At 44.0% G+C, this 21,097-nt stretch overlaps 1 protein-coding gene across 1 annotated transcript in view; it reads left to right on the top strand.

Annotated features, from left to right (window-relative positions):
* Nucleotides 1–18,328, top strand: part of TDRD12 (tudor domain containing 12) — a 71,968-nt gene extending 53,640 nt beyond the window's left edge. Inside the window, 10 exon segments of the mRNA XM_036275378.1 lie at nt 8,625–8,812; nt 9,561–9,771; nt 11,773–11,865; nt 13,707–13,879; nt 16,009–16,118; nt 17,164–17,224; nt 17,316–17,429; nt 17,512–17,665; nt 17,744–17,810; nt 18,237–18,328. Of these exon segments, the coding sequence (XP_036131271.1) occupies nt 8,625–8,812; nt 9,561–9,771; nt 11,773–11,865; nt 13,707–13,879; nt 16,009–16,118; nt 17,164–17,224; nt 17,316–17,429; nt 17,512–17,665; nt 17,744–17,810; nt 18,237–18,328 (1,263 nt within the window).
* The last annotated feature ends 2,769 nt before the right edge of the window (nt 18,329–21,097 follow it).

Raw genomic sequence — 21,097 nt, 5'->3', positions numbered from 1 at the left:
TTCTCCATCACATAAATGTTTCTCTCTCTCTCTCTTTCTCCCTTCCTCTCTCTCCCTCCATTCTTCTCTCTAAAATCAATAAAAACACATCCTTGGGTAAGGATTTAAAAAAATTTTATTTTCTAGTTGGTTAAGAAATACAATTGATTTTTGTATCCTTACCTTGTATCCTGTGACCATAACAAACTGAATTAGTTATGTGCATGAGTACTGGGGGGAATGGAATAAAAACATATGGAGGAGGGGGTTGGTGAGAAGGGTCCCTCCCAGTGTGCCCAGGACTTGGGTTTTCTGGCATGTGGTACTTTCAGTGCTGAACTAGGACAATACAAGATAAATTAGGGCAAGTTGACTGCCCTACCCTGTCTGGAGGCCTCATGCTCTCCTGTTGAGAGAGTCCAGTCCACAAGCTGCTTTTTGCTACCCCCTTTCTAGCAACCTATAGGTCTTTAGATGTGCTCACGGCATACAGAGGGGACTGCTGCAGACTGAGGCCAGCTCAGGCCTGGACTTGGTTTACCCTGTATCTGTTGAGGCCCCTGTCCTCGACATAGAGCCTTCTAATTTGGGGAAATACGGGGGTGGGGGCGGAGAAACTCTCCCTTTTACTCCTGTGATCCTACAACAGTCACCATTAGCGTTTTATCTTCTCTGTCATTTTTCTTTGTGCATCGTTTTACAAAACTTTGTTATTGGTGTGTATTGTGCCCTGCCCGTTTTTCCTAACATTAGTGAGAGCTGCTCTCATCTTCCACGCTGCCTCCTGTTCACTGACTGCGTCACCTTTGGGCTAATGAGTGGAATGCCAGACGGCTGGGGCCTCTCACCGTAGGGGAGAAGACTCCCTGGGAGAGGATCACCTGCCAGGCAGGAAGGACTGCTGAACTCCTGCCTGAGTGGGGTGGGCTTGAGTAAGCACTGAGGGTCTACTAAGGCAGCTTTCTGCATGGTGCTGGAGAATGAATGGCTCAGGAACCATGACTAACTTGTTACCTGTCCTTTTTCTGCTGACGTTCCAGTAGGGTTGGTCGGCAGTGGACAGGTGAGTCGGGAAGACATGCTATGAAGAGGATGAAATGCAATGAAATATTAGGGGGTCCAGTGTGTAAGTGTGCCAGGGGACAAGGGGCCCTTTGGAAGTTACAGGCAAGGAGGGGCTCTCTGAGGAGGGGTCAGCTGCACTGAGGGCCAGATAAGAAGGATCCAGCCATAGGAAGATCTGGGGAAGAATATTCCAGGCAGAGGAACCAGCACATACAAAGGCCCTGAGGTAGGAGTTCATGTGGAGTGTTTGCGGACCAGCACAATGCTCTTTGGCAGTGAGAGTGGGAGAGGGGCAGGCAGTGAAGTTGGAGGGTCCATAGAGGAGGGCTATAGGCTGTCAGCTTGGTGAGATCTGACACTCTTTCCTTTTTAAATGTTTTTATTGATTTTTCAGAGAGAGAGAGAGAGAGAAAGAAACATCAATGTGAAAAACACTGATCAGCTGCCTCTTGCCCTTCCCTTACTGGGGATCAAGCCTGCAACTTGGGCATGTGCCCTGACCGGAAATTGAACCGGGAACTCTCAGTCCATGGGACGACATTGAGCCACACTGGCCAGGCTTTTTTTTTTTTTATCCTCATCCGAGGACATTTTTCCATTTTGTTCAGATAGAGTGGGAGGGAGAGAGAGGAAGAGAGAGAGAGAGAGAGACATCGACGTGAAAGGGACACATCGAGTGGCTGCCACCTGCATGACCAACCAGGGCCGGGGACAAACCGCAACCGAGGTACGTGCCCTTAGCGGGAATCAAACCTGGGTCTCTCCAGACCGCAGGCTGATGCTCTAACCGCTGAGCCAAACCGGCCAGGGCCACTGGCCAGGCTTTTAACGTGATTTTTATAAAGTGCAGTTGAAAATAAACAAAGGAACACTTATAACTAATAATGAAGTTCTAAAATAATAAGATTTACCGTCCTGGCCAGGTTTGCTCAGCGGTTAGAGCGTCAGCCTGCGGGCAAGAGACTCCCGGTTCGGTTCCCACTAAGGGCATGTACCTCGGTTGTAGTTTGTCCCCGGCCCTGGTTGGGGCCGTGTGGGTGGCAGCCAGTCCATGTGTCTCTCTCACATGGATGTCTCTCTCTCTCTCTTCCTCCCTCTCTCCCTCCCGCTCTATCTGAAGATAAATGCAAAAAAAAAAAAAAGATTTACCAAAAAAAAACCTTCCATTAGATTTAAAGTGAAACTAATTATTTGTGGGTATGGTAATGTTTTTATTGTACTTGGTTTTTTGGCCAGTTTCCTAGTTTATTATTTTAAAAAATTTTTTTGTTGTTCATTTTTACCTGAGGGTATTTTTTCCATTGATTTTTATTAATTAATTTTTGTTACAGATGTTTCTCCTTTTCCCCCCACTGATTCCCCCTCTCCCCCTCCCTCCCTGCCCTCTCCCCAGTTTGCTGTCCATGTCCACTGTTCATGCATACATGCATATAAGGTCTGCTGTTTATCTCTCCCCCACCACCCCCCTCTTTAGGGGATTGTCAGTCTGTACCCCACTTCCGCGTCTCTGGGACTACCCCATTCTTCAGACTGTTATGTTCATTATATTCCACAAATAACTGAGATCATATGAAACTTGTCTTTCTCTGTTTGGCTTGTTTCACTTAGGATGATACTTTCCAGGTCCCTCCATGTAGTCTCAAAGGATAAGAGATCTTTCTTTCTTACAGCTGCGTAGTACTCCATTGTGTATATGTACCACTGCTTTTTTATCCATTCGTCTACTGATGGACACTTGGGCTGTTTCCAGATCTTAGCTATTGTAAATAGTGCTGCTATAAACATGGGGGTACATATATTCTTTCTGATTGGTGTTTCAGGCTTTTTAGGGTATATTCCTAGAAGTGGAATCACTGGGTCAAATGGCAGTTCAATTTTTAATTTTTTGAGGTAACACCATATTGTTTTCCATAGTGGCTGCACCAGTCTGCATTCCCACCAGTAGTGCACTAGAGTCCCCTTTTCTCCACACCCTCGCCAACACTTGTTGTTTGATGATTTGTTGATGGCAGCCATTCTGACAGGTGTGAGGTGATACCTCATTGTTGTTTTAATTTGCATCTCTCTGATGATTAGTGATGATGAGCATTTCTTCATATGTTTCTTAGCCATTTGTATGTCCTCTTTGGAGAGGTGTCTATTCAGCTCCTCTGCCCATTTTTTAATTGGGTTCTTTGTCTTCCTTTTATGGAGTTGTATGAGCACTCTATATGTATTGGAAATTAACCCCTTATATGATATATCATTGGCAATTATGCTCTCCCATACAGTGGGTAGCCTTTCCGTTTTGATGATTGTATCTTTCGCTGTGCAGAAGCTTTTGAGTTTGATGTAGTCCCATGTGTTCATATTCTCCTTTGTTTATATTGCCTTAGGTGATGCGTCAGTGAAAATTCTGCTGTGAATGATGTCTGAAATTTTGTTGCCTACAGTTTCTTCTAGTATTTTTATGGATTCATGAGTCACATTTAAGTCTTTTATCCATTTTGAGTTTATTCTTGTGTAGGGTGTAAGTTGACGGTCTAGTTTCATTTTTCTGCAAGCAGCTGTCCAATTTTCCCAGCACCATTTATTAAAGAGGCAATCCTTACTCCATTGTATGCTCTTGCCACCTTTGTCAAATATTATTTGAGCATATTGCCTTGGGTCCATTTCTGGGTTCTCTGTTCTGTTCCACTGGTCTATATGCCTGTTCTTGTGCCAGTACCAGGCTGTTTTGATTACAGTGGCTTTGTAATATAAAATCTGGTAATGTGATCCCTTCAACTTTGTTCTTCTTTTTCAAGATTGCTGTGGCTATGCGAGGCCTTTTTTGGTTCCATATGAACTTTTGAAGTAATTGTTCTAATTCTGTGAAGTATGCCGTTGGTATTTTGATGGGGATTGCGTTGAATCTATAGATTGCTTTGGGTAATATAAACATTTTAATGATGTTAATTCTCCCAAACGATGAACAGGGTATGTGCTTCCACTTTTCTATCTCTTCCTCTATTTCTTTTTTCAATGACCTGTAGTTTTTTGCGAATAGGTCCTTTATTTCTTTGGTTACATTTATTCCTAGGTTTCTTAATTTTTTTGCCGCAATGGTAAATGGGATTTTTTTTTAGTTTCTCTTTCTGTGAGTTCATCATTGGTGTATAAGAATGCCATCGATTTCTTGACGTTAATTTTGTATCCTGCTACTTTGCCAAATTCATTTATTAAGTCTAGTAAACTTTTGATGGAGTCTTTGGGGTTTTCTATGTATAGTATTATGTCATCTGCAAATAATGACAATTTCACTTCCTTCTTTCCAATTTGGATCCCTTTTATTTTTTCTTCCTGTCTGTTTGCTGTGGCTAGGATTTTCAGTACTATGTTAAATAAGAGTGGCGAAAGTGGGCATCCTTGCCTTGTTCCTGTTCTTAAGGGAAATGCTTTTAATTTTTGCCCATTGAGTATGATGTTGGCTGTAGGTCTTTCATATATGGCCTTTATTATATCTAGATATGATCCCTCTATTCCCACACTACTGAGCGTTTTTATCAGAAGTGGCTGCTGGATTTTGTTGAAGGCTTTTTCGGCATCTATTGATATGATCATGTGGTTTTTATTCTTCATTTTATTTATGTGGTGTATCACATTTATTGATTTGCATCCCTGGGATGAATCCCACTTGATCATGGTGGATAATTTTTTTGGTGTATTGCTGGATCCGATTTGCTAGTATTTTCTTCAGGATTTTGGCATCTATGTTCATCAGGGATATTGGCCTGTAGTTTTCTTTCTTTGTAGTGTCTTTTTCTGGTTTTGGAATTAGAATTATGCTGGCTTCATAAAACGAGTTTGGAAGTCTTCCTTCTTCTTGAATTTTTTGAAATAGTTTGAGGAGAATGGGTATTAGTTCTTCTTTGAATGTTCGGTTAAACTCCCGCGTGAGGCCATCCGGGCCTGGGCATTTGTTTGCTGGGAGAGTCTTGATTACATCTTCAATTTCTTCTGTTGTTATTGGTCTGTTCAAGTTTTCTATCTCTTCCTGATCCAGTTTTGGGAGACTATGTGTTTTTAGAAATTTGTCCATTTCACTTAGATTGTTGAATTTGTTGTCATATAATTGTTCATAGTAGTTGTTAAGGATCTTTTGTATTTCTGTGGTGTCAGTTGTTACCTCTCCTCTTTCATTTCTGATTTTGTGTATTTGGGTTCTCTCTCTTTGTTTCTTGGTGAGTCTAGCTAAGGGTCCATCAATCTTGTTTATCTTTTCGAAAAACCCAGCTCTTTGTTTTATTGATCCTTTGAATTGTGTTTTTGGTCTCTATGTCATTTATTTCTGCTCTGATCTTTACTATTTCCTTCCTTCTACTTGCTCTGGGGTTTTCTTTTTGTTTGCTCTCTAGTTCTTTAAGTTGTGAGGTTCGATAATGTATTAGAGATTTTTCTTGTTTTTTGAGGTAGGCCTGTAGTGCTATGAACTTCCCTCTCAGAACTGCTTTTGCTGCATCTCATAGATATTGTGTTGTGTGTTCATTTTCATTGGTTTCCATGAAGTTTTTGATTTCGTCCTTGATCTCCTCGGTAACCCATTCATTGTTTAATAACATGCTATTTAGCTTCCATGTGTTCAAATGTCTTTGTATGTTCTTCTTGCAGTTGATTTCTAGTTTCATGCCATTGTGATCTGAGAAGATGCTTGATATGATTTCAGTCTTCTTGAACTTGTATAGACTTAGTTTGTGCCCTAACATGTGGTCTGTCTTTGAGAATGTCCCATGTGCACTTGAGAAGAATGTGAATTCTGTAGTTTTGGGGTGTAATTCTCTGTAGATATCTATTAAATCCATTTGGTCTAGTGCTTCATTTAGAGTCTCTGTTTCCTTGCTAATTTTTTTGTCTAGAGTATCTATCCAGTGATGTCAACGGTGTGTTGAAGTCCCCTGCTATGATTGTATTGCTATGATTTTTCCTTTGAAGTTCTCCAGAAGATTTTTAATATATTTTGGTGCTCCTCTATTGGGTGCATATATGTTTATCAAGGTTATATCTTCCTGTTGGATAGATCCTTTCAATATTATGTAGTGGCCGCCTTTGTTTCTAGTTATGGCCTTCATTTTGAAGTCTATTTTATCAGATATGAGTATTGCTACCCCAGCTTTTTTTCTTTTGCTTTCCATTTGCTTGGAAGATTTTTTTTTATCCCTTCACTTTCTATCTATGTGAGTCTTTTGTTGTGAGGTGGGTCTCTTGTAAACAACATATAGATGAGTCATGCTTTCTTATCCAGTAAACTACTCTGTGTCTTTTTATTGGAGCATTCACTCCATTTACATTTAAGGTGATTATTGATATGTACTTATTTATTGCCATTTTTGTTTAGTTTGGTTCTATTTTTCTTCCCCTTTCTCCTGCTAATTATAGCAGTCCTTTTAACGTTCCTTGCAGTGCTGGTTTGGTGCTAATGTATTCCCTTAGCCTTTTTTTGTCTGGGAAAGTCATTATTCTATTTTGAATGATAGCCTTGCTGGGTAGAGTAGTCTTGGATTCGGATCCTTGTTTTTCACGACCTTGATTACTTCATGCCATTCCTTTCTGGCCTGTAGTGTTTCTTGTGAGAAGTCAACTGAGAGCCTTATGGGGTTTCCTTTGTAGGTAACCTGTTGCTTATCTCTTGCTGCTTTTAGGATTCTTTGTCTTTAATTTTCGGCAGTTTGATTACTATGTGTCTTGGTGTGGGCCTGTTTGAGTTCTTCTTACTTCGGGCTCTCTCTGCTTCTTGAACTTGAATGCCCTTTTCCTTCACCAAATTAGGGACATTTTCTGTCACTATTTCTTTGAATATATTCTCTAACCCTTGCTCATTTTCTTCTTCAGGAACTCCTATGATGCGAATATTATTCCGTTTCCAGTTGTCCCACAGTTCTCTTAAGCTGTCTTCCTGCTTTTAATCGTTTTTTCCTTTTGGTTTTCTGATTGGTTGATGTTTTCTACCCTGTCTTCTAATTCACTGATCCGGTCCTCAGCTTCCCGTACTCTGCTTTTTAGACCTTCCAATGTGTTTTTCATTTCTGATATGTCATTCTTCATTTCTTCTTGGTGGTTTTTAATTTCCAACTGGTTGATTTTCAACATTTCTATGTCTTTACTCATGGTGCTCATGTCCTTACACATGCTTTTGAGCTTCCTCAACATCATGGCTCTAAATTCTAGTTCTGTTAACTTGCTTAACTGCACCTCATTTATCTCATCTTCGGTAGAGGTCTCTTGTTCTTTCATTTGGCTTTTATTAATGTTTTTCACCATTTTGGCTATCACAGTGGGCTTTGGAGCCTGCCAAGTTTTCCCTGTGAGTGTTGGTGTTCTGCTGTTTGTGGCTCCCTCTCCTGGGTTTGGATGAGCCAGGAAGTACCCACTTTAAACACTACTGTCAAGTCTTAGCTTTTCTGGTTAGTGTTGCTAGCCCCAGGAATGCTAGTTTTCCTCTAGCTTTTTTTGCCTGGAGGCTATTAGTAGAGGTCACCTGAAGAACCTTGGTTTCTGAGTTGCCTGAAAAACTCCCTCTGGTGCTCAGTTTATGAGGATTTCCTGAGGGTGGGGCAGCTACTGGTTGTTAATGGGCCTCAATTAGCATTTCAATGGCCACCAGGTGGGGTTGAATCTCTGAGGGAGGGGCTGCCCCCTCTCCCCAGGGCCCTGGGAAGGAGTAAAATGACCACAGTTCTTCGTGGCTGCACTCAGCAAAAGCTCTGAGCACCCTCCAAAACCCGAGTGTCCCCATGCAGTTCCAGTCCAGTCTGCCTTCCCTCTGCCGGAGCCCAAGGTGAGTGGTTGCTGCCGATTTAGCCTCTGTCCAGACTCTGTGTCATGGAGCCGCCTGGGACTTTTAACCCGAGGGTGCTGGTTCCAGCCAAGGGCGGCCGCGGCTGTGGCACCAGCCAAGAGCGTGGCATTCAGCAGAAGCCACAGGACTAAGCCGTGGTAGCAGGACACTGCTGAGGTGGCAGCAGCTTCCAGTAGAGTCCCCTGGTCCCAGGGAGTCCGTGCGGCACCAGCCGAGGGCTTAGCACGTAGCAGAGTTCCCAGGACTCAGCCGGGGTCGCAGCCGAGGCGGCAGCAGCTTCCCGCCGAGTCCTCTGGTCCCAGCCGAGTCTGCTGGTCCCAGCCCAGGCCGCTGCGGACCGTGGGCACCCGGTCCCCTCTTGCGTCCTCGCAAGCCTACCAGGATTGAGTCGATGTCCCTGGTTGTGTGGTCCTCCAAGGTGTCTTTTGGTTGCCCCTTTTTGACAATTCATCTTTATTTTTGTTGTAAATCCAGTTTGGTCCTGGGAGATGGTCTGTGTAGCTCCATTTACTCCGCCGCCATTTTTTTCCCCCTTCCATTGATTTTTAGAGAGAATGGAAGGGAAGGGTGGAGGGAGAGGGGGAGAGAGAAAGACATGGATGTGAGAGAGATACATTGATTGGTTGCCTCCTGCCCTGACTAGGGCTCTAGTTTTTTTTTAAATCTCTGTTCATGTGCTTTGGGCTCTTAGGTCAGGTGCTAATTTTTGCATACAGGTCTTGGATTTAGCTTGACTTTATTTTCTGTATATGTTTATATGTTTCAGATAATACCCTTTTACATTTTGAATGCAACAAATTACTTTGGTCGTATAGTTGATAAACATGTGGATCTTTATGCAACTCTTAATGCTGAAATGAAGGAGTATTTTGAGGATTCCAGTAATAAAACAACCATTGAAAAGGTGGAGAAGTTAGGATTGTATGGATTAACAGAAAAAACACTTTTTCACAGGTAGAATGTCTGTTACTTCATCTTGAAAAGTTGTGACGTACAAGGTAACTTTACCTGCTAGTGAATCCCCATTTTCCTCTCTGGTCCCTGGGCCCACTGTTCACAAGATAGGCCTGCTGCCTCTGAGGATGGTGGTGGCAGGGTCATGGCCCCCAGACCCTGGGCACAGCTCTATACCTGGGACTCCTGTGACCCCACGCCCCTGAGCACAGAGCATGGATGACAGTGTAGCATTTACATACTGACCATTACGGAGCCGTCACTGTGTGCTGCATACACATACATCTTTAACTCATCATCTTTAACAAATGATGTGGCATTATTCCCATTTTACAGATAACTGAGCCTGGGTGAGGCTGTGTAATTCATCTAAGGTCAGCTCAATAAATGGCACAGTGTTCCAACCCGGGCAGTCTGACTCACATGCCTGTTTGCACCTACATCCCTCAAAGTCCACACCCGCCACCACTTGCTGATAGCCTAGCTTGAAGAACTTGAAAATTTTAATGTACTTCATTAATTTTTAATGTGTTGTCAAATAAAGGGATTTACTCTCTTTGTGCTGAAGTATACTTTAAATAAACCATTGCTACATGCTCTTGACAGCTCTAGTTATTTTATTTATAGTATGCAGTAAAGCCATGCAGTTAGGGGCCTTATTACATATTTAGCACTTAATGGGTAAGTCAAGGCAAAGATTATTACCATTTTAGAATCTGTGTGTTAAACTGATGCCACTGTTGTTCAGAGTTCAGGTGTTGGAGGTGAGCCAAAAAGAAGACACTTGGGCCCAGGATAATGTCCTCGTTAAGTTTATAGATGAAGGCAGGACTGGACACGTCACGAGAGACCAACTGCTGCATCTCCCGGAAAATTTCCACATTCTGCCGCCCCAGGCAGTGGAGTTCATTGTTTGTAGAGTGAAACCCGCTGACAATGAAATTGAATGGAATCCAAAGGTGAGTTATTTTGGCTTTTGTTAGTTTGTTGACTTTTAGAATATATTTAACCTAGACTATACACAGAATTGAGGTTTATTTGAATTTAGAGTATTGCTGTTAAAATATGTGTCATGGTAAAATAAATGAGCTGTCTGCTTAAGGAGAAGAAACAGTGTAAGGGTCCCCCTATCAAAGGGGGGCATAGGCGATGGCCACTTTCTGGAGAGGCCAGGTAATTCCATTGATGTTGGGAGGATGGATAAGGAAAGAGTGTCCAGGAAAACTCCCAAAGGAAGGGACGTTTCCTCTGGCCCTTTGGGATGGGGGACTAGGATGTCACCAAGTAGACCGGATGAGGCATTGAGGGCAGAGAAAACAACGTGGCCCAAGATGTGGAGCACAGAAGAGTAGTCTTGGTCCAGGCCGGGCTGCAGGCCCTCGTCATGCGAGGCAGTCTGGGCAGGCAGTCCTCATCACCAGAGCAGTGAGTCCTGTTCATGCGATGCCCTGATTCTTCAAAGGAAGGTTAAATGTTGTATACTCTGACTGGTAGGATATGAAATAAGCCATTATAGTTGGCAAAATAAAAACAAGGTTGAACATTATCCAGGAAATACATAAGTGAATATTTCACAGTACAGGATGAACACACAGCCTAACTGTAGTGAGTTCAGTAAGAATAGCCTTTATTAAATAGAAATATTATTCTTTCACCTAAAGTATTTACTGAGTGTCCACTGTGTGCTGGTGCCATATGTGGTCTGGGGATGTGGCCATTAGCAAAAAAGCCATGGTCCTTGCCCTCAAGAAATATTTGGTCTGTCAGGATGGTCGACCACAAGGATTTCTTGAAGAGGAGCCTTCTGTAGAAATGGGAGGAAGTTTTCCTGTGTGTGTTCTTCCAAATTAATGTACAGAGTTCAAGGGAGATGGAAATAATCCAATCACGATGAGCCAGCTCCCTCCTGTTCTGCTTTACTGGAGTTAAAATGTGCCTGACAGCCTGGCCAGTGTGGCTCAGTGGTTGAGCATAGTCCCGTGTACCAAGAAGTCACCGGTTTGATTCCCAGTCAGGGCACATGCCCAGGTTGTGGGCTTGCTCCCCAGTAGGGGGCATGCAGGAGGCAGCCGATTGATGTTTCTCTCCACATCGATGTTTCTCTCTCTCCCTCTCCCTTCCTTGCTCTCTAAAAAATCAGGAAAAACGTTTTTTTTTTTATCATCCTCACCCGAGGACATTTTTCCATTTTTTGTTCAGGCAGAGTGGGAGGGGGAGAGAGGAACAGATAGAGAGAGAGAGAGAAAAACATTGACGCGAAAGGGACACATCGAGTGGCTGCCACCTGCACAACCAACCAGGGCCGGGGACAAACTGTGCTGGAGGCATGTGCCCTCAGCGGGAACCGAACCCGGATCTCTCCGGACTGCAGGCCGATGCTCTAACCACTGAGCCAAACCGGCCAGGGCAGGAAAAAAATTTTTTTTTTTTAAATGTGCCTGACAGAGTGCTCAGACAGGTCTCATCTGCTGTGGCCCTCATGGGAGGAGAACAGCCATGTGCACAGGAAGGGTACAGAAAAGAGTACCAGGGCCCTCAGTTCAGGGTTCTTGGTGCAGAGCAGCTTCGTCACTGTGCCTTTCTCCCCCGGAGCAACAGGGACACTTGTACTTCACTCTCATTGAGCTTCCAAGGAAATAAACACCCATACCTTAAAGACAGGTTGACAGCTAACAGAGGAGGTGGGGACACGTGTCCACAGTGGGAAGCATGTAGTATCAGCAGTCTAGAGGCATGGACCTGTTCTTGGACTCAGCTCTCTCTTCCGTCCTTATAAACTCCACTGTTAGTTCCTCTTGTTGATGAAAGGGGCATGAGGGCCTCTATAACCTACCTCATGGGGTGGTTGGGAGATGCTAATGAAATGCATGGAAGAGCTTTTTGCAGAACTACATAGCATATACCAAATGAGGTATTTTCTTAAAGCTTTATGAACTAAATGACTTCAGTGTGTTTTTCAGGTTACTAGGTACATTCATCATAAAATTATCGGAAAATTGCATGATGCAAAAGTGGTATTGGCTTTAGGAAATACAGTTTGGATTGATCCAATGGTAAGTATGCCGTTTTCTTAAAAAGAAATTTGTTGGAATGGGCCTCTCAAATAGTTCAAATTATTCTGACCTGTTGCTTACGTAACTTTTGCCTCACATAAATGGAGGATTATTTGGAGCTCCGAGTTAAGGGGTTTTTCCATGTTGTTTGGGTAATCATTTGATAGTGGGTTTTTTGTTTAAAGGAATCTTTCCCATTGTAACCCAGTGCTAACAGGCATGTGTGTACTCACACACAACCAAGATGGGAGCTCCAGGAAATTGCCCTGGCTCTGTGCAGTGTATGGTGCTGACAGTTCTGGCTGTTCCACTTTCTCAGGTGTCGGTTGGTTGGTTAAGTCAGTTTCACAGGCCTCTGTCCACACAGGTGGGGGCCTGGGGTGGGAGACTCCCCCTGCCGCAGGGCAGCCGTGCACCTAGTCGTAAGTGAGCTTCAGGTCCTGGCACGTGATTGGTAGTATTGAGAGCCGCAGTCCTTGGACTTTCAAAAATAGGTTTTATTATGTTCACAGTTTCTATTTCATTCATTTTACCAAATAGTAATTGAGTCCCTACCGTGTGCTAGGTGGGACCTGTATGGGGCACTTGGTTCCATCAGTGAACAGCCCCCTGTCTTGTGGAGCTGATGTGTGTGGGGTGGGCTGACTGTGAGACAAGGACATACAAATAAGGGGTCTCAGTGCATCTCCTCTGGTGCTGGCACCATCTCCTTTCCGCCTATGCCCCAAGAACTCTACTTTTCAATTCAGAGGTGTTCTCTGTTAGACTTAAATCTTAGCCATTATGATTATTGATAAGATTTAAAGGAATTCAGTTTGTAAAACCTTCTGCTGTAAGTTATTTTTGTAAAATTAGAAATGCCTTAAAACTTGAAAAAGGAGTCTGGGTTGGGTATGAGATTTAAGAGTAAGAGGAGAAATGATTTTTAGAAGAGGAGGTCGAGATGACTAGTTGATGCCGTGGTTCAATATGGTGGTTCTTCTTTATTGGAGAAAAAAATGGAAACTTTATTAAGGACCAGTTTTTAAAACTGTAAGAGAGTGAAAACGCACCCTCTGGCAAGTACGCTCCCACAGCTCTGAAGTGTAGCCGTGTCCATGGCATGCTGGGGGGAGACGGGGCCATGCCTGCTGCCTTCTCCTCCCAGGCCAGGTGCTCCCCATTGTGAGCGGAGAAAGGCTTTTCCCCAGCCACAGACGGTAACATGTTCCCAGGGTTCACTTAGGACAGGGCCTCAGGCAGTGCCAGCCTGGCTCACCTTCTCCATGCCATGAAAGAGATACCCAGTCCTGGTGTTCATCTTCCATCAACGGGAATCAAACGATTGCAGATTTTCATGTTTTACTTAATTTTGTGTAAATTGAAATGGGTGAGAATGTTTTTGTTGCAGAAAAGACATGTAGAGGAAACTGTCGAGAAGACAGGCCCCAGGGCTTTGGCGGAGAGCCTTCCTGGGCACCCGGAGACTCCAAGCGTTAGGGTCTTCCTTGTGAAGAGAGGTAGAAGTACTGGAGCAAAAAGTCAGAGAAGTCTTAAGACTCCTGTGTGTGGTCACAGCATTACAGATTGGTTTCGTGTGGGGGTTCTATTCCAGCCTCCGATCTCGGCCCCAAACCAGACCTGACTTATTTCTGCAGTATGGGACTGGCTCTGGAAGGCTCTGTCGTGACCGTGGTCATGAGCAATCTGGGTGTGAGTGGGAGGCCCTTGCCCATTGCAGCATGTGCCCAAGTGCGTCAGACAGTGCAGAGCCAGATGGAGAGGGCACACGAGCATGCTTGTGATTCATTTGAAGTTCAGAGTTGGATTCCTGCAAATGTATTTTTTTTCTTTGATTCAAGGTGCACATTACAAAACTTTTAAATTTGAAAACTTCTGTCATTGATTACAATGTGCGAGCTGAAATTTTGTCAATGGGAATGGGCATTGATAATTCAGAACATATAGAACAACTGAAAAAGTTGTCCGAAGGAGCAAAGATACGCACTGTTGAAGAAAGCCCGAGCCAGACCCTGTAAGTGGACTTTTGTCTCCCTTTGGAAGAGCTGTTTTGTCGAATGAAACTCACAAGTGTACAGACGTTTTTTGGAAGGAGAATAGTTTAGTGAGTGTCCATGTCTCCACCACTCAGTGTCAGTCGTTACCAAGATTTTGGGAGTCTTGTTTTATCCAAACCTCAGCCTTCACTTTTGTTTTTGGTGGAGTATTCTAAAACAGATACCAGATATGTTATTTGATCTATGTATCTCTTACAGAATGAATTTGTATTAGCTTTTTATTGACAGCACATAAACAGAGAAGTGCAGACATCGTAAGTGTTATTTGGTGGATTTTCTGAGCTCAGAAACCAGCCCCAGATCAGAGCCAGCTCCTCCTGTCCCAGGGCAGCACTCCCGGCACCGAAGAGCACAGACAGCTCTTCCCTGGCTTGGCCTCTGAACCGGATCTTGCAGATGTCTTTGCAACTTAGATTTCAGGAGGGATTACTTCTCTGAAACATAACTACTATTGAGCCCCAGCTCTCTGCAGAGCATGCTGAGGGCTCCCTGTGCACACTTGATTCGTGGTGGTTCAGGAGTGTCACACACCTATGGTTGTAAACACTGGTAGAGAAGTGCAGGGACCACCGGGGTCGAGAGGCGGCCCTCCTGGAAGAGGAGGCTCCATTTCAGGAGCTGGGTTGGGACACTGGTAGTAACCTGGGTCAGAGTGGGGAGAAGGGCACTGTTCTTACAGCAGACAGGGGGAGAGGACAGACTTGGGACCTGGAAGCTCTGGAAGCCAGAGGGCTTAGTGATTGACAGACGGAAGTGTGACTGCATGACTCGGCTCTGATAACTGAGGATGTTAGCATGGTTGGCGGTTACAGGATGTTTTCTGGGAGTAGCTGGCCTATTGGAGAGGAGGAGACACTGAGTTGTTTTTGGACCTGTTAAGTTTAAAGTTGTTGAAGGTATGAGCCTAGAACTCAGGAAAGCACTGGGGAAGGCTATGGTTTCCAGCTGCTGAAGGAGAGTCAACACTTGGTAAATGTGAGGAGGGAGAGACATACCGGTAGATGCAGTATCATGGGTGTCAGTCAAGTCCCCTAGGGACATACACACCCTGCCCTGTAGGTATGCACATGTGTTTGCATAAGTTTGCTCCTTTAGGTTTGACTTCTCCAAGGGAGCACAAGCAATGAATTACGTAGTCACCCATGAGGAAGGAATTCGAGTGACTGGGCAACAGGGATGATTTTCCACTGTGTAGACTTTTTTATTTATTAAACTATATGAATGTGGTTACCTGCTCAAAAAACAAAAGAGAAACACAATTTAAAAATATTTGGAGAAAGGAGACAGCCCTCTAATCTCTGGTTATTGAGTACAATCAAGGGACAGAAAAGTGAATTTAGTAGGTTTCCATGTGTTTAAATACATGTGTGTGTATGTTTGTTAGATAGAAAGATACAGATGAGCCCTGGCCGGTTTGGCTCAGCAGTTAGAGCGTCGACCTGCGGTCCGGAGAGACCCGGGTTCGGTTCCCGCTAAGGGCACGTACTTCGGTTGCAGTTTGTCCCCGGCCCTGGTTGGTCGTGCGGGTGGCAGCCACTCGATGTGTCCCTTCACATCGATGTTTCTCTCTCTCTCTCCCTTCCTCTCTCTCCCTCCCTTTCTATAAAAAAAAAAAAAGAAAGAAAGAAAGATACAGATGACAGTGTTTGCTTTTTAATGCCAAGTCTTTCTAGAAGCAGACCCCAGACCCAGCCTGGTCGGAGGGTATCTCTGGGAAGAGGAGCTGAGGGACCAGGGTGGGAGGAAAGGAGACGGCTGTTACTCTGCCCTTTCATCCTCTTTGAAGTGGGGCAGCGTGCTATTCTCCAGTCAAATGATTGGAAGGGGAACTTACTTTGGTCAGTGAGTTACTGCATTCATCTGATAATGGGTGCCAGCTGTCTGTGCCAAGGTGGGGGCACAGAATGAGCAGAGGTGGCTGCCCTGCTGGGCGACTGGGAATGAATCGCAAGCCCTGTGTGGGTCTCACTCGTGGTAAGCACAGCACAGTCATCTATTGCCTGCCTTTTTCTCTGGCTGGGAAGTCCCTGGAGAGAGCCAGATTTTGCCCATCTCATCGGAGGTAACCGCCACCTCTTCTGTCCAGGATGACTTCAGCCGCAGCAGATGCTGCCTGTCTGCAGAGCACACAGAAAGGGGACAGGGGTGCAGGAGGAGGTGCTGACTCCGAGACCAACTCAGAAAACCAGAAGCATGGTTCGTTACTTAAAAGATGGTTAATGAAATCATTAGTTCTTAGAAATTTTCTAATGTGTAAGCTTTCCAGTTTTAGGTGAATTATATAGAAGGTGACATAAACTGGTATTACCCAACTCCCTGTTTTTGACTATGTAGCTTCCAGTGTTTTTTCCTCTTGGTGGTGGTGGGGGTACTTTTTTCCTTTTTATTATTTGGGGTGTGATGTTCATTAAGTAAAGTGCACAGATCTTAAGTGCATAGCTCCCTGGATTTTTTTACATGTGTATGTCCATTAACCAGGGCAAGCTACTGAATACTTCCAGGACCCAGCATTGTCCTCAGGTGCCTTCCTGAGCTGCAGCTTTGCTAGTAACCCCTGTTCCCACTTCTGTCACCATCAGTTTTGGTCAATTGGAAGCACATAGTTTATACTCTGTGGCTTCTTCATTCAACGTTATGTCTGCAAAATTAATCTAGACTACTGTAGCAGTGGTATTTTTTATTCCTGAGTGTATTCTATGCTATCCCAGTTTTATCAGTTCACCTATTGATAGATGTTGAGGTTGTTTTCAGTTTTTGATTATTGTTATTCAAGCTGCTAGGAGTATTTTTGGATGGAAGCTTCAAATATTTTAGATTGAGAGAGAAGTACAGTAGCATTGCTTTAGAAAACGTTACGTTTAGCATTGTTCCCGAGTGTCCTGCCTCCTACTCTGGAAGCCATCTGTACTGGGGTCCTAGCAGGTGCAGGGAGCAGAGGAGCCTGAACATGGGCATCCTACGGCCACCAATTATAGTGCGGATACTTCTCAGAGAGTAACCTTAGTTTCCAGCTGTTTAATTGTTGTATTTGTCAAAGCCTGTTTTTATGAGATGTACTAAGTAATATGCATTTTAATATTTTTCTAATTATTCTTTGTACCTGTGTACTTGGGTTACTATGAAATTTATACTCTTAAGACTTCCTCAGCTAAAAGTTGTATAAAGTACAAAAAAGTACATATATGTGTACATTATGGAGTTACATATAAGTAACCTATAGGAAAATTTGACTCTTGTACAGAAACTTCACCTGAAAACACTACAGATGCTTCCGTTAACAAAACTACAGAGCCTCTGCAAAGGTATGTCCACCCATCGCTGGGGAGTCCCCTTTCCTTCCTTACCTGGTGCGTCAGTGGTGGTGAGGATATGAGCCCTTTTCTTTTCCTCTAGCTTCCACCCACAAATAAAATGGTTCCAAAAGGACGATGTGGTCATATTGAAGATAAAAATAAGGAATGTAAAAGATTACAAGTGTAAATATTTTAGAGATAGAGTCATTTTCAGGTAGGTTTATATAAATCTTACAAAGTAAAATAGAAATAATTTATAATATTAGAGGAAAAATGACTTCTTTTTATAAACCTAGTGCCTGGGCAGGAGAAAAATTCTACTTGGCTGATTTGCATCTGCAAGCCAACATAGTGAAGGATGGCTGCAGGTGCGTGGTCGAGGGTGATGAGCCTGTGATCACTCTTGCGAAACAGAGAAGGGAATCTTGGTGCAGCCTACTCAAACAGAGGGTGAGTGGGAGTTAACCGTGGCTGGTCTAACAACCTGGGTTTGTTTTATTCTCTCACTTAAACTGTTCTGTTGCACAGAATCCTAATGTGGCTTTTGACTTCGATCACTGGGAAGAATGTGAAGAGGAGAGCCACTTCTCCAAGGGTAAGAGGAGGTTAGCTCAGTCCCCAGAGAGAAGGGTAGGTTCGGAGTGCCACGGGGTAGATATAACCACGCAGCTGATTTTAGGAGCGGGGCCTTTGTGGAAATGGGTCATTAATGAAAAGCCCTTAAGAATTGGTTTTCTGCCTATGGTTGATCTTGGTGCTATTCTGGCTTGAGGAGGCACCAACTCTTGGTTATACATGCCTTCTTATAACACTTTTACAGGTAATTGTCCTAGGAGAAAAATTTATAAGTAAGCAAATTTTACCTGCTCATTTCTAGACCGAAATAATGAAAATATAAAATAAGTCACAAAATAGAGGTAGAACCCATTATTTTGGCACTGACTAAAATAATGGGAGGGAAAAGGTTTGCTAATTAGTCTATAGTTAACATATGTTTTGAAATAATATCAAACCCTTTTAGTTACGTATTCTAAAAACCCGTCCTGCAAAGTGGCAGAGGTGATTGAGGACAGCGACCAAACCTCAGAGGATGACGGCAGTGAGAGTGAATGAGGAGGCTCTGACCCTGAGGGGCGGCCGCAGACGAACAGAAGTGGGCGTTGCTGTGGGACTGAACGTTAAGAAGAGAAGCAGTCGTGCTCAACCCTTTTTATAATTAAGTGTCATCTTGTGGCACTGGGTTGGTAATGGTGAGAAATTCTGAATCGATTTAAACATGGCTGAAGGCCCTGGCTGGGTGCTCAGTTGGAGCGTTGTCCCAATACGCCAGGGTTGCAGGTTCAGTCCCTGGTGAGAGCACATACAAGAGTCAACCAGTGAATGCATAAATAAGTGGTTCTCTCTCTCTAATTAAAAAGAATAAGAAATAAATGGGCTGAAGATGAGACTGAAAGGAGGTGGGGCAGAGACAGAAGCCCAGCTTCGGGAGCTGTCCTGCTCATCGCCTCCCGTGAACTCTCCCGACACACCCCAGCTGGGTGACAGCACCCGGAGGCATCTGGGTAATGAACTATCTGGAGCTAGTCTATTTGTTTGTTGTTATTTTTTTCCATTTAAACCTACATTTGGTTTATTCCTAAAAACATCTTATGCATACAAATTGAAGTTTGTGTCTTATAAATCCATACTCGGCAGTGCTTAACAGAGCCTTTCAGCCATGATTTACTTGGGATTGAATATAACTGTTTAGTAGTACATATAATATTCTTAAGATATTGATAGCTACTCTGGGTAAGTTTACTTCATATGAAGATAGTCCAAGGATAAAAATGGAGTGGCCTGCCCAGTCAGTATGGCTCAGTGGATTGAGCGTCAACCTGTGGACTGAGAGGTCCCAGTTCAATTCCTGGTCAGAGCACATGCCTGGGTTGTGGGCTCGATCCCCAGTGGGGGGCGTGCAGGAGGCGGCCAATCGATGTTCTCTCTCATCGATGTTTCTCTCTCTCTCCCTTCCTCTCTCTCTAACAAATCAATAAAAACATTAAAAAAAAAACAAATAGGGTGTCCTCAGCAATACCAGCTAGATCATCCAAGACTTTCTGGAGGTAAGCTGCTGCTTTTGAAGAACCTCTGAACCAGGAGAGTCCTGGGTTAACAAGATAAAGGTTGCCCTTTAGTGGAAACTGAAAAGACCTGCGGGGTGCCTGCAGGACACCTGGATGTGATGACCCTAAAAACATTCATGACCCCATCCTGGCACTGTGGCACGCAGTTTCACAAGATAATCAGGAGGAATGTGTATTGTCATTACTTTTTAAATGTGGGAATGCCCAGAGCCTGACATTTCATTTTAATTGGAAAAGGTAGAAAGGAAAACTTTGCAAATGCTGTGCACATCTTCCTTCAGCATGAGTCTGGCAGCCTTGCCTCGAGGTGGAAAAGCACATTGCTAGAGCATGACTTTGTAACTTGGCCCCACGGTCTTTATTCTTTTTATACATCAGAAAGCACAGATGCTCAGGTTTGTGGATATCCCAGGTAGAAGCCACCATTTGAAAGAGAGGTAAACTCTTGTCACCAGGCTGTCCCATGTGTAGGTTTGGATCACACTGTGGCTCGGTTTCCTTATCTGTAAAATAAGACCTGCTCATTACCCAGCCTCTCAGGAGGTACCCAGAGTGCTGCTGGTCAGGGCCTCTGGTGCCAGCAGCTTGTAGCGGGAGGTCAGACTGCTGCCCTCTGGTGGGAGGATGCGGAGTGCAGCCTGGACAGCTGTCAGGAGCACATACCTGCTGCTGTCCTGACTCCAGTAGCTAAATGGGGCAGGTTTTCCAGGAAAGAGGAAGTCATGTCCTTGCTACAAAGGTTTTGACTGCAGAGCCCTTCTGATGTCATGAGGTGTTGGTTTCTATAGATACAGCCTTTGCTGCTGCTGGGGAGGCCTTGGGGTTGGTGGCCAGGCCTCCTGAGCTGCAGTGGCTTTCCCTGGGCTTGTGGGCCGCCTGCAGTTTATGCTCGGTTATCTTCAGTCTCTTGTAAAGCACAGCAAATAATAATGGCAAGTAGTAGAGCTGCACAGGTGTGTGTTTTCCATGCCCAGTTCTCAAAGATGACAGAATGCTCACTCGTGTATGGTTCACAGACAGCTAAATGAAAACACATGGGAGGCCTGGCTGGGTGGTTCGGATGGAGCATTGTCCTGTACACCAGAAGGTTGTGGGTTCAATTTCCAGTCAGGGCATGTGCTCAGGTTGCAGGTTTGATTCCCCAGTGGGGGCTCTTATGGGCGGCAACTGATGGGTGTTTTTCTCTCACATCGATGTTTCTCTCTTCCTTCTTCTCTCTCTAAAATCAATAAAAAACAAAAAATGTGTCCTTGGATGAGAATTAAAAATAAAGGGGAGGAGGGCTGTACCTTAAACTAATATTCTTTTCTGTTTTCAGTTATTTGTGTTTACTGTTTGAAGTTCTGAATAGTGTTTATAGGAAATAGGACACTGACTTGTGAAATGTAAATAATTACTAATTGGTTTTTGTTTTGTTAATATGCACTGAGTTCATGTTTTGGGAAGATTTCTGAAATTCAAGGTAGAAATACTTTGTCTTTATGCTTCTAAAATCACTCACATATTTAGTTGTGTGATGTCTTTTGAAATATATCAATAAAGTCACGGTGTTTTCACAGAAATGTTACTTTTCACATTTTTTTCAGAGAGCATTTTCCCTGAGTACCAAATGAGAAATAGAGTTTTATTCACCCTCCTTTCTGGTCTGACCAAAATGCCAGTGTGGGGGTCAGGGAGCCCGGGATGCTGACTGCTGATGGCAGGGCCCTCCTGTTCCCGGTCGGCTTCACCGTGGGGACCTCCGCACTCAGCCTGG

This window comes from Molossus molossus, unplaced genomic scaffold, assembly GCF_014108415.1.
Source record: "Molossus molossus isolate mMolMol1 unplaced genomic scaffold, mMolMol1.p scaffold_m16_p_21, whole genome shotgun sequence".
Lineage (NCBI taxonomy): Eukaryota > Metazoa > Chordata > Mammalia > Chiroptera > Molossidae > Molossus > Molossus molossus.
The sequence above is the reverse complement of the archived record's forward strand: the minus strand, read 5'-3'. Positions and strand labels throughout refer to the sequence as shown.